General features: G+C 39.7%; 1 protein-coding gene and 1 long non-coding RNA gene across 5 annotated transcripts in view; both read right to left on the reverse strand.

The window, feature by feature from the left end:
* The window catches only part of LOC135108985 (sodium- and chloride-dependent glycine transporter 2-like), an 87,836-nt gene that overhangs the window by 34,113 nt on the left and 40,031 nt on the right, over positions 1 to 13,692 (reverse strand). For all 4 annotated transcript variants that reach the window (XM_064019916.1, XM_064019918.1, XM_064019917.1 and 1 more), the window contains one exon: positions 12,609 to 12,743. In XM_064019916.1, coding sequence (XP_063875986.1) covers positions 12,609 to 12,743 — 135 coding nt within the window. The remainder of the gene's footprint in view (positions 1 to 12,608; positions 12,744 to 13,692) is intronic.
* On the reverse strand, positions 3,504 to 8,827 carry LOC135108988 (uncharacterized). Its single transcript, XR_010272527.1, has 2 exons — positions 8,613 to 8,827; positions 3,504 to 4,153 (listed from the first exon to the last, which is right to left on the reverse strand). It is a non-coding gene; the product is annotated as an uncharacterized LOC135108988 (long non-coding RNA).

Below are 13,692 nucleotides of genomic sequence, written 5' to 3' on the forward strand. Positions count from 1 at the left end.
CGTAGTCTTGGTATTGCCTTGGGGTCGAGTGCACGTGGCGTTACCTGTCTGTACAGCACTAGTTTTTTTTACTTAATATACTCCAGTGTTGCACCTTGTGCATCCTTTCACCATGGATATCACTACAGTAACTCAATTAGAAAAAAAAAAAAAATTGTCTAGATTTTCCATGGTAGGAGGGTACATGAAGTAAAAGGACTGTAGTATATTAAATAAAACTGTATACTGTACAAAAGTGAAGCGCAACCGCCATGCCTGACGTTCGTCGGGCTCCAAGGCAAGCCCAAGACTTGCTCACCGCCTAGTGTCAGATCAGGTCACGGTCCGTGTTGGGGGATGTGGGTGGGGGGCGGAGGGCGCTGCGGAGCTGCGTTAGAACCGGAATACTGTCAAATAGCCGAAAAAATTAGAGCGGTTGGGAGCAGCTGTTCTGAACATTAACTCACTTATGTAATATAAAAGGCGCACTTATCAACTGACAACAAAAGAGAGAGAGAGAGAGAGAGAGAGAGAGAGAGAGAGGGGGGGGGGGTAGTGCTAAGCAGGTTTTAACCAGACACACTATCTGAGGAAGAGCCTGGCATGATCTAGAATATATGTGAGGCTTCAGTGGGTGGACCAGAGGACAGGAGTACCCCGATGGGATATCCCCGACTATTATTTATTTGCCAGTTAATATAAATGGGTTAGTGTTTGTAGCGTAATGGTGATACTCGTACTGAAAACATTTCAGTACCTCCTTTTTTACTGTATTCTCTGAAATTCTGTATTTCTAGTCATTAGGGTTACATTTTGTAAGGATGTACTATATAGGTCGTAACACAAGTCTCAGCATAACACAAATCTCAGCTGATCCTGCTAGGGGTAAAAGTATAGGATATTCTAAATTAAAAATGTTTTATGCACTCATGTAGTTTAAGCTTTGTTTGGCCTTCGTATGAAATTCAGGTGTGGGCGGACGACAGACACAATGGCCGGACGGGTATCCATAGCGAAATGAGTTAACGTGGATGTCCGTGGTGCAACTGGGAATGCTTTACAGTATCCAAAATGAGACAAGTGGTATTAATGGACAGTTATTTACCGATAAACATTACACAAGGACAGTATGGTCGTAATTGACGACAAAGAAAATAATAGATTTCGTGGCACCATGACTGACCGAGCAAGGAGACGTGACAATGCATACGTTTAGATTGTACTACACATGTCTGAGAGAAAAGCACTGCAGGCAATGTCACATTTTAATGTGGAATATGCGGACATGGTGTTTCTCCGGTACGGTTACCCGCCCAGCCTATATGTTGTAAACGAGTCGCCCGCCCATTTAAATTTCATACCACGACTAAACAAAGCCTCAAAATAAATATGTGCATAGAGCATTTTTAACATAGAATAACCTGCAATATCCGCAGAAACTCATGTTACACCCTGTATTTCCTTACTCTCAAGATGTGTATTTTTTTTTGTTATTATTGTAAGCATAATTGCACATTGTAAACGTCTCGTGAATGTTTTGACTACATTCTCTGTAATTTTGTTTATATTCTACCTATTAAGGTCGAATTATGTTTTCACGGGTTGTTAACTACATGAAATGATGCGCTGTATTTCCTTAGTGCTGAAATATGTGTATTAAATTAAGCTATTGTGAGCACAATTGCGAATTGAGTTTGATGTGGCAACCTTTCGGTCGCTTAAGTCTTGTCTTGTTTCCTTCGTTACGTCTCCGAATTCCACTAACTGTGAAAGTGTCGGATGGTGAGGTGAGGATGGTGATGGTGATTATATATATATATATATATATATATATATATATATATATATATATATATATATATATATATATATATATATATATATATATATATATATATATATATATATATACTGCTTTGACCCTTTTAAGGGACTGGCATTTCAGTGGGCATTTTTTTTATTAGATTTTTGTTGCCCTTGGCCAGTATCCTTCCTACATAAAAATATATATATATATATATATATATATATATATATATATATATATATATATATATATATATATATATATATATATATATATATATATATATATATATATATATACGAGGTGTGTCATTAAAGTTCCAGGACTGGTGTCCTAAAAGATGAATTTCAAACCCAAGCCACAAACCACCATATTTCCCCTTCAAAGTAATCCTTCTGGAGTATACAACTGCGCTCCCAACCCTCTACAGTCACTAATCTTTTTCTTACGTGCTTTTAAAATCATGTCCTCTGTTGCAGGTCGTTTAACAATGAGCGCTGAACAGCGAACAAACTTGAAGTTTTTGGTGCAGTTGGGGAAAACGCCGTCAGAAGCACTGGGTATGCTGCAAAAAGTGTACGGGGATGAGACAATGTCACGCTCACGTGTTTTTGAGTGGTGCAAGAGGTTCAAAGAGGGCCGGGAGGACGTGGAAGATGACCCCAGGAGTGGAAGACCCTCAACGAGCAGGAATGAGGCCAATGTTGAGCGTGTCAAGCAGATGGTGCGTGACGATCGTCGGTTGACTGTTCGAAAGATCGCAGATGAGCTTGGCATGAACCACAACAGCGTGTGGAAGATTATCACTGAAGATCTGGGCATGCGGAAAGTCTGTGCGAAGATGGTGCCGAGACTCCTGAACGATGACCAGAAGGGACGACGCATGCAGGTGTGTCAGGACATCCTCGAGCGTCTGGAAACTGAACCAGACTTGCTCAGGAGAGTCATCACCGGCGATGAGTCCTGGGTATTTGAGTACGACCCGGAGACCAAACGCCAGAGCCTTCAATGGAAGAGTCCGGCGTCGCCACGGCCGAAGAAAGCAAGGCAGTCCAGGTCCAGCTTCAAGGTCATGTTGATCGCTTTCTTCGATGTGAGGGGCATCGTCCACTGCGAGTTCTTGCCACAGGGCCAGACAGTCAACCAACATGTGTACAAAGAAGTACTGCGGCGTCTGCTTCGTGCAGTGCGCGAGAAGAGGCGGGAGTTGTGGCAGGGCAACTCGTGGCTGCTTCACCACGACAATGCGCCTGCTCACAATGCCCTGAGCATCAGAGAGTTCTTGGCCAAGAAGAACATCGCCGTGCTGGAGCAACCGCCCTACTCACCTGACCTCGCTCCGTGCGACTTCTTCCTCTTCCCCAAGCTCAAGGAGGTCATGAAGGGGACCCGTTTTGATGATGCGGACGACATCAAAAAGGCCGTGACGACGGAGCTGAGGAGCATCCCGCAAGAATCCTTCCAGCAGTGCATGCAAGCCTGGCAGAGAAGGATGGACAAGTGCATGCGGTGCCAGGGGGATTACTTCGAAGGAGATAACCTATAGTTTGTAGCCTGGATGTGAAATAAAACTTGTGTGGCACCAGTCCTGGAACTTTAATGACACACCTCGTATATATATATATACACATATATATCTTACAAGCACGGGTGGAATTTGGTTGACTAGAGGTGCGTTGTACCCTTTCTCGTAGCATAAGGTTGTAAAATGAGTATGAAATAAAACTTGATCATTATTAAACTAAATATCCACTGAAGCGAGCAGAGCGCGTGTAACTTATCTAGGACACAGTGATCCCGCTTGGGTTCAAGTAAGTATGCTGTAATATAGTTAACATAACATATTCAAGCTAATGAGCAATAAGGGAAACCAAAGTTGACAAAACATGCACAAATTAATGAGCAATAAGTTATGGTAACATGTACAAGTTAATAAGCAACAAAGTGAGTGTAACATGTACCAAATAATAAACAATAAAGGAAAACAAATATATACCCAAAATACAACACAAATAAGAAGGATTCCACTCATACCGCTCTTTTAAACAGAATGGAATCACAACCTTTTCTTCTCATCAACTCATCTCCTCTAACTGACTGTATTGAGCCTCTTTCTCATCGCCGCAATGTTGCATCTCTAGCTATCTTCTAACGCTATATTCATGCTAATTTATAAATTGTGGTTGGGGCTGTGGTGGTGTTGTTATTGGTGTCTTTGGTGATGGTGTTGTGGTGTTACAGGTAAACTATGGTGATGGTGGTGATGTCCTGTGCGGTTTGAGGAGGTGAAATACAGGAATAGTTGTTTGGGGATGCGGTGGCGGCGTCTAGGGAAATTCCTGCAGCTGGTGAAAATATTCCAGTGGCCTGTGAAGGAGTAAAAGGGTTTTAATGCTTTGTGAAGTGACGGCAATGCCATATATTTGTATGTATAATCTTTAACCAACAAGGGAGGCGATAGTAGGCGATATAAGAGCCCGAAGTAAAGGGAAACGTATTGTAACTGAGTGTGGGAATTAGGGAATTGTTCCCTAATTTCCTTTAATGTGTGCTACTTCAATATATTTGTAAGTTAACATTATTATTAATATGTTCTGTTATTAACTAGAATAATTGTGTTTTCTGCCCCAACATTGATCTGCTATTGAGGCGATTTCTGGCGTGCTGTGCCAAGGTAAAGGTTTTGAGAGAGGGTTTGATAGCTGGCGATTTCGGATATGTCTGGTAGGTATTCGAGGCCTTTAAAAATTCAGACCTTTAAAACTTTCTGGGATCAGTGTACCGTCCACTTTCTTGGAGAGATAACCGGGATCGTGACAACACACACAAACACACAGACACACACGATGCTCGCCTCGCGATGTTAAAGTGATCATATCTCATGCCAGAGAGAGAGAGAGAGAGAGAGAGAATAGTGTGAATTTCCTTAGATCACACACACACACACACACACACACGCGATGCTCGTCTCGCGACGTAAGTGATCACATCTCTTGCCAGAGAGAGAGAGAGAGAGAGAGAGAGAGAGAGAGAGAGAGAAACACACACACACACACACACACACATACAATGCCCATCTCGCGACGTAGAAGTGATCATAGGCGTCTTCTTCAGTTCTCATAAGGGCTTTGATTTTTAGCTCCTCGGAGCTCCGCCCACTTGACCACTTAAAAACAGACCAGCCGAGTTGCCTGGCGTGCTGCCCAAGAAAAGTGTCCTGCAGTTCATTAGCTGTGTCTCACAGAGGCCGTAGTAGCCTTAACCACTCACTCCTTGAAATTCTGGTATTTAGAAGTGAATAGCTAGTCTTCCAGGTCTTGTGATATTTTGTCAGCTGAATAAAAAAATTAGTCATATAGGTACGATTCTTTGTTTTTTTCTGATGAAAGGAGAGACAAGGACATTGGTTATTCTTGTTTAATGGTTGTTACATTTAAAGAACAGGCATATAATAATATGCCTTTTAAGCCTGGTTAAGATATTCCGGGTCAAAATGATCCCTGCTGTTGGCCAAATATCACTATTAAAATTTTCTGCATGGTACTGTATATACGGCATTTATGAAATGAAATGTCAGAGTCTCTTTGCTGGTATTTTCACACTTTTTCCGTGTTTTGGGTGCGTTTCATCTCCAAGGTATCCCTGTTTATTATCTTTGTCCAGACAGACTGCAAGTAGGTATTACAATATAATATAATATGATAATATAATAATAATAATATTAGCGATTATGGAGCAAGGGAAACTGTGATGTAGGTAGCACGTTTAACAGCTGTTAAGGTCACAGATCTTTCACAGAGGCGAAAGCAAGGTCCCTTACCCCGCTCCTCAGATTCCTCCATATTAAGGGAACGTTTTATTCCGTGTATCGCTTCTTCAGACCTGTCTTACTTAATCACTTGTGCATATACAAGCTACTCTGCAGAGTATTTTAGCGTGAATTGGTTGTATCAGTCATGACCTCACACTGCATTATGGCATTGTACCTGAACACAATGATATGTTGGAAGTTGTGGCGCAAGACAAGAAGGCCATTCAGACATCTTTACCTGCCCTGCCAGAATGCCGCACGCCGCTGGATGGCTTGGCTGTTCCACGCTCATTTTAAGCAAATGTTACTATTCACTTGATTTGAAACAATGCACGCTACAGTTTTAATAATGGTTTTCATTCATGACTGACTTGTATGCAGATAATTCTGTATGTTTGAGATTTTACTGAAAACAATACACGGACATCGGCTTGTTTTCACCTAACATGTTTGCATTGCTGTCCGCGAGTGGCTCTCTTCCGCTCCGCCCCGCTGCCCGCCCATTTCTCCCGTCGATTCTCGCAAGCCTCTTTGAAAGCTTGCGGGCCGGGATAGTTGTAAGATTTTGAAGCTCCCAGGAGACCTGCGCAAAAGGAATGCGTCGTAAAATGCCTGTTTCCGAGGCGCTTGCGAAGAACTAAAGACGCCTCATCTCTCTTACCAGAGAGCGAGAGAGATATTACGTATGACCTTTGTCTCGATGTATGGTCCGTGATATCTCTTGTCGAGAGAGAGAGAGAGAGAGAGTATATTCTCGCGCGACATGGTAACACTGCAAGTCGCAAGAAAAATACACAACTGGCAATAGTAACTTAGACCTGCCGGATACAGCCTAGCCAGCTGGGGACAACACATCGAAACCACTGCCCAATCTTTTTACTACCATTTTTCCTGGAAACGTTTGCTGTGTTTCTTTCGATACTGTGGTTATTTGGCATAACTGCCATTAATAATTCACTACGTAGCACGATTTTTATCTTTGACAAGCAAGAGATATTTTCCAACTCATTGCAAAACAATAGAAAATGTCAAATATTCCTGTCAAACTTTGCTTTTGTGGCTTTTAGAATGAGTTTTTGCCCCTGCTTTTCTGGCTTTTAGAATGAGTTCTTACCCCAAAATAGCTAGATTTCACTATTTTTACAGATGCTGTCACAGAGAACTTTTTTTGCTGTTGTCTTGATGAATTGACAACATATGTAGCAGAATGACTGCAGCCTCTTGATGCCAATGCACCTCTTGTGATATGTCTTCTCAGGCAGGCAAAGCAGAACTGCTTGGTGGTCTGCAAGCCCGTATTTTTATATTGTCAAGTAGTACTCTAGAATATTCAGTCTTTCTAGAATGTGTTCCAGAATGTTCTCAATCTTTGTAGAATATTCATGAACCTACTTTAGAATATTCTGAATCATTATGGAAAATTCTTGTAGATTCTGGAAAATTCTTGATATTTTTACGTATTTCTACTGTATTCTAGAAAGTTCTAGAATATTCTGGAAATGTTTACATTCGATAAAATGTTCTAAAATGTTCTAGAAACTTCTAAAAGTGTCTGATAGAACATTCTGGGAGATATGAGAAGATTTTTTAAATGTAAGCAAATTCTTCTAAATATGAGAAATTTCTTGCTAAATCTGGTCAGTTCAAGAATGACCTTGTTAAAATAAAATAAAGAATCTTTAGAACACTTTATACCAATAGTAACCCATACTATAATGAAATAAGGCAAAAATGCAAATTCAGTGTTCTAACCACAAAAGCAAAGTTTTAGGATCAAAATAACTTTTTTTAGCAATTTGTTTTGATGGAAATAACTAGAAAATTATGTTTTGGAGCCAAGGACAAGACAAAAGTGAAATTTGGTTACATAAGGCGTTTTTACCAGCGCATCAGAATATCAAACGCTATCAAACAGTGTTTGATGTTCTTGCTTGGTTTTACCAAATGCCTGGGACAGACGTTTGATATACAGCAACGAATCTGCCCAGAATAGCAAACACGCACTGTGATTGACTGAAAGGTATTGCCATTCCTTTCACATTTAATAATCACGATTCTGAGGCTCTAAGGATTATGATAATTGTTTTATATGAAAAGAAGATCAACGTAGTAACTTGTTCCTGGCATTAGAATTCAAAAGAATTGTCCATAAGAATTGAAATAAATGGTTGTGTCGTCTTGTGATACGTCGACACTGTTCAGACATATGTCTAGTGAGGGACCTCCGTTCATGTGGTTGTGACTTCGTCTTCCAGTTATGTGAACTTGGTATAGTTTATGCTATATTTCTGTATAATACCTGCTGAAAAATAAGAATTAAAGGATTACCTTATTGCTGTATGCTACTGATATCAGTATTAAAGCAAATGTATCGGAGAAATGATATTTATTTTGAAATGCTGCTGCGATAACACGAACATTGCGTACATCATGGACGCTCCATTGTTGTAACTGTTCTGTGTAGCGGCATAAATGCATAACCTGACACTTTTAGAATTAAACTCCATCTGCCACCTGTCTGCCCATGCTATCAGCCTGTCCAGGTCTCGTTGTATTCTGTAATTGTCCTTTTCACCCTGTACTGCACATGCTATCAGCCTGTCCAGGTCTCGTTGTATTCTGTAATTGTCCTTTTCACCCTGTACTGCACATGCTATCTTAATATCATTTGCAAACTTTGAGACTTTTCTACTAATTCCTATATCTAAATCATTAATATACACCAAGAAAAGAAGAGATCCTAGCACTGATCCTTGGGGTACCCCACTAACCACTTCCTTCCACTCAGACATTGCCCCATTTAATACTACTCTCTGTTTCCTATCAGAAAGCCATGAGAAAGTGTATGAGTATACTCTTAGATCTATACCGGTACTTCTAATGGTTTTTCATTATTGTCAGTGACTGCAATGTTAATGCATCAAAGCAGCGTAAATTTAACATATTTTTTTGCAAATCTCCAGAGAACCCTTAGTATACGAATAGTTAAAATTAGTATTGGTCGACAATAATTACCTTTCCATGAAGTCACAAGCTACTGCTGCTGCTACTGCTACAGCACTCATATCTGCCTCTGGTTGCATCTCTGCCACGCTTGCAACTGCCAATAGAGGCATCATAGGTCCTGATAGAAGAGACTGGCGAGCGAGAGTCGTCTGGTAGCACAGTAGTCGTGTTTACCAAAGCCCAGCCGAAACATCAGTGTTTGATATTCTGATGCGTTGGTAAAAACGCCTATAGTGTAACAGATCTACGTAATATATTTAGAAAACTATAATGTACTTTTCGTAACTCAAACCATCAATTATTTCTATTTTTCGTCTAGTATGCAAGAAAGAAAAAAAAAGTAAATTTCCATAGCTTAACACAGGAGATCGCAATGTTGTGGGTGTATTTGCTTATCGTAAGCTCCGCCCACTGGCTTCACTTGTCCAGACAAGGATGGCGCGGGAAGGCGTCTCCAGGTATTAAAACTCCTTGAGACGAACCCCTTAGCCGTTTATATCTGCAGTAATAGTAAAAGGTAAAATTCCATCTTATTTCATACAAATTTCTGTTGATTATCTATGGTTTCTTAGTCTTGGGAATTTCTGGTCCATTCTGGATTTTTTTTTTCGCAGTCAATCTTCGGAAATTCGAAATTTGCCACTGGTCATCCTAGTGCCCACCACCAAGCCTGGGTTGTGTGTCACGCGATCTTTAGCAAGATTTCTTTGATATACTGGGGCCGTTCTAAGCAGTGTTTACTGTTTTCCCTTGGACCTGGACAATACACCAGAACTTATTGTGTTCCCTAGCACATGGGTGAATTATGTGTCACGTTTTGTTCTAATACTATGTAACCTGAATCAGGGTAGGCTTGTGATGTGATAATGTTCGGAGTTGTGTTGTTTCCTGATGGTGAACAGATTGTGTGCATTTCATGAGTTTATTTTGGGTGTTATACTTTATAATAACTCCGTGCCACATACAATAACGATACACATATGTAGGACACACTGTGGGCTTGCCGTAAATATATATATATATATATATATATATATATATATATATATATATATATATATATATATATATATATATATATATATATATATTTTTTTTTTTTTTTTTTTTTTTTTGGGTGGGGGACTGTCTGATATAACTCCGAGAATGTGGGGCATCTTGAATTTTGGTAAAATTGCAGTTTAACACAATACATCGTATCTTTTTTTTTTTTTTCCTTCTCTATCGCCAACAAGCTTGGAAACCTGGTGGGAAAGCGGTGTTTCAGGGTGGTGGAAGCTAAATTAGGCCAAGTTTGGACATTCATTCAAGGATGAGATGCTATATTTTGAAAACTGGGGAAATTTCTAGCCTAACCTAATATTACATAACCGGGGGATCTTCGACCACTGGACGGCCCCTTAAGAAAACTAACCGAACTTAATCTTAAACCAGAAGGCTTCAGCCCACCCTTGGATCCCATCTGGAATACACTAAGCTAACTCGGAGAGAGGGGATGTCTTCGTCCTATCCTTGATTTCCCCTTTAAAGACATTAACCTAACCTAACCTAACCTAAACGTTTACCTTAATAGAAAGTGGAAGGTTCAGCATTCGATTGGTTTCGGCAAACAGTGGGTGATCTTAAGCAATGTACACCTAAGTCTTCTTGTTTATGGAACTGCACAATAAGATCCCAGTTATTGAATATGCATATATTGCACTCGGCTGCCATTGTAACACTTGAGTACCCTTGCGGGTAGCCGGCAGACTGCCGCAGCCGCCACGTATACACGTGGTGATTGACCGAAAATAATTGACGTATTGGCCAGAAGTAAAAGCCGTTCAATGACATTCTAATACATAAAAAAAAAAAATATTTAAATAAAAAAAAAAAAAAAACAGCCCTCATTGGCTGAACGAAAGAGATACAAGTGAGAATACGCCATTCCATACCAGAAACCAATGTACTAACATACGCACTACCGACTGAACTAGCGCAGGGTTGAGAGAAAATTGTGTTAAATTTTGAAAACTCGTTTCAGAGTTTTTTTTACACACGACATGGTGTAACCATTAGAAATGGTATACAATTTGAATATCATAATAAGTGCAATTGGGTGTATTGCGTTGAACTACACTAGAACCTGGATTTTTCTAAACTCAGCAATCTCTGGATTATTCAATCAGCTGAGCCTAAATTGCGTTCGTTCGTGTGCTTCTTTGCAGGCAGGGTAATAATGCGCATGCTCCCCAGTCCCTGACGTACTATGAGGTGTGTGACGTCACGTCCTTTTCCGCCAGCAATTAATTAACTCTGTATTTCTGACTAATGCCAAGACAGTATGTTACTCTGTAGAGAGGAGGGAACCACTTTGAGGAGGAGCTGTTTGAACACGGCTGTTATCGTTATTCGTCGTCAGCATATTATCCCATCTCTATAAAGGATCGCTGTTTTTGATGAGCCGCCTCCAATTTCCTGTCACATGGCTGCTATCATGACCAAATGAAATAAGTGCGAATACTGTTATTGAAATTCTACTATAAAATTTCATTTACTTATCGATTCGGCGATATATTTTGCGTTCGTACGGTTTCTTACCACAATCTATGTTGTGTCTGGAATGTAATAGGCCTTGTAAGTATATACCTGATGAGTTTAGATTGTGTCGGTTAGGTTAGATTAGTGGCCTTAATGGCGGGATTCACGGAAGCGAAGACGCCAGGTTAGATTAGCTTAGGTTGGGTAAGTTTAGGTTAGCTTAGTGTCCTTGTAAGGGGTCATCATGGAGGACGAAGCCCTCGCGGTTAGATTAGTTTAGGAAAGGTTAAGTTAGTGCCCTTAAGGGATGTCCAGATAGGACAAAGACCCCCAGTTAGGTTAGTGTCCTTAAGCTGGGGGTCCAGGGAGGGTGAAGCCCCACCGATTAGGTTAGGGCAGGTTAGGTAATGTTAGGTTAGTATTCTTAATGAGGATCCAGAAGGGGTGAAGCACCCCCAGATAGGCTAGATTTGGTTAGTGTTCTTAAGTAGGGATTTCAGCGGGGGCGAAGCTGTTTTCAGGGAATTTTCCTTAAAGTGACAGTTTTCCCTTACAGTTTATTTTGTCTGTAAGCCTATATTTAGCAATTTTCTTCCCCCCTAAAAAAGAAAAAAAATAATAATATTCCACAAGAATATTCCAAGAATGTTTGAAGGGTGGGAGTAGAGGGAGGAGAGGGAGACGGATTTATTATAACGAATTACCGTTTATAATGCAAAGTTTAATAAATTAAAGAGTGATTGAGGAAGTAGTGTAGTCTGCCACTGTGGTGATACGAACATTACGTTATAGTGTTACAGTAACTTTGGGTTAAATGTGGTGCCAGGTCAAGACGCGCAATGCATATCACCAGTGTTCCTGACATGGTTTGGTTATTGATATAAGGATCTGCATCTGATTTATTGTGAGATTCGCATCAATTGGATAAGTACTAAATTGCATAGATATTGCTTTACAACTAACCATAGGCGAGAAGGTGTTCAATAATTTATAATAATAATAATAATAATAATAATAATAATAATAATAATAATAATAATAATAATAATAAGTAAATTTAGTGGTAGAAGTGTTTTTTTCTTTATTTTTTTCTTTTCTTTACATGCTCAATGTTCATAGGTTGGACACTAAAAAAGGAGTTTACTTCAACTGCTGTGTGATTCAACGCCTAGTAAACCAAGAGTAAGAGAGAGATTGTTTTTAGAGAGCAGGTTGCAACTCCTTTGTTGTGTTGCTGAGACATGAAAGATATAAAGATGTGACTTGGGACGGTCAATGACAGTCTTGCAGCACCATACCCCCCCGACTGTATTTATTGCCCTAGGAGTATTCCAAAGTCTAAACCAGGGTGACAGGTGTTTACTGCCTATTACTCATTTACAAGATCACCATAAAGTGAAGAGGATAAAATAAAATCCAAGACAGCAGCAACATTATCAAAGATGACTACTTCTTTCATAAAAGTACTTCCATTAAATGACTCACCGGAAAAGATGGGCGCCAGCTTGTAGAAAAGAACTGTGGGTCCCAGACTGACATACTGGCCGATGCTTAGCTCCATGAAAAAGACAGGGATTCCGGCCACGAAAAGCATCGTCAGGTAAGGGATCAGAAAGGCAGCTGAAAGCAAGAAGCTGGTAATAGAATTAATTAGTAGTTCTAAAACTTCAAATGGAAGCTTGTATGAGATAAAATGGTAAACCTGTCACTATCTGCAGATAACAGCTCTCGTTGCAGATATTAAGAAATGATTCAGGTTAAAACTGAAAAGTTTGTTAATGTGGAGAAGAAAGAAAAGTAACATATTTGGTAGTCTAAATGTTGACATGCTGAATGATGTAACGTGACAAGTATTGAGGCAGCCAAACAGGCAGATCCATGGAGGTAGAAATGATCAAATGATAAGAAAAATCTAGTTTTTGCTGGGTATGAGAGAAATAAAGAGACAATGAGCATTGTCGTTGGAGATAAACATGAAATGATGAAGAAAAATATGATGCTTTTTTTTGCATGATGTAAGGTAAGGTCAGGGAGTTATTGATTGATCAGTTTAAAATTAATGCGGGATCATAATTATGCCGCTACTACAAAATGTTAAGGACAACTAAGACGGTAGGTTAATAAAATATTAAAAAAAAAAAAAAAAACTGTGGCATGGTGAAAATATATTAAAAATTAATAGAAATACGAGTATATAGAAAGAAATGAGATTAGGCAACAAAAAGTAGTGCTACAAATTAAGAAGGTTGGCATTTGAATGTACAGGGTGTCCCAAAAAAATGTACTCACTCTTTGACTGCCTAGTATTTTTTTTTTTTTTTTCAGGTGCAAATAACCCTACATAATGACAAACGTACAATTAACTTTTGAAGAAAGAAATATCGTCATAAAATGCTACTGAAAGAACGAAAACATCACGGAAGTGCACAGACAATTTAGAAGATAGTTTCACAGGGATCCACCAACGCAACACACCATTGCCCGAATCAGAGATAAGTTTGAAGCATTTGGAACTCTTCAAGACGCCCATAAGCAACGTCCTGGAAGATCTTGGACACCCACCAACCCC

The sequence above is a fragment of the Scylla paramamosain genome, chromosome 18 (assembly GCF_035594125.1).
Source record: "Scylla paramamosain isolate STU-SP2022 chromosome 18, ASM3559412v1, whole genome shotgun sequence".
Taxonomy (NCBI): Eukaryota; Metazoa; Arthropoda; class Malacostraca; order Decapoda; family Portunidae; genus Scylla; species Scylla paramamosain.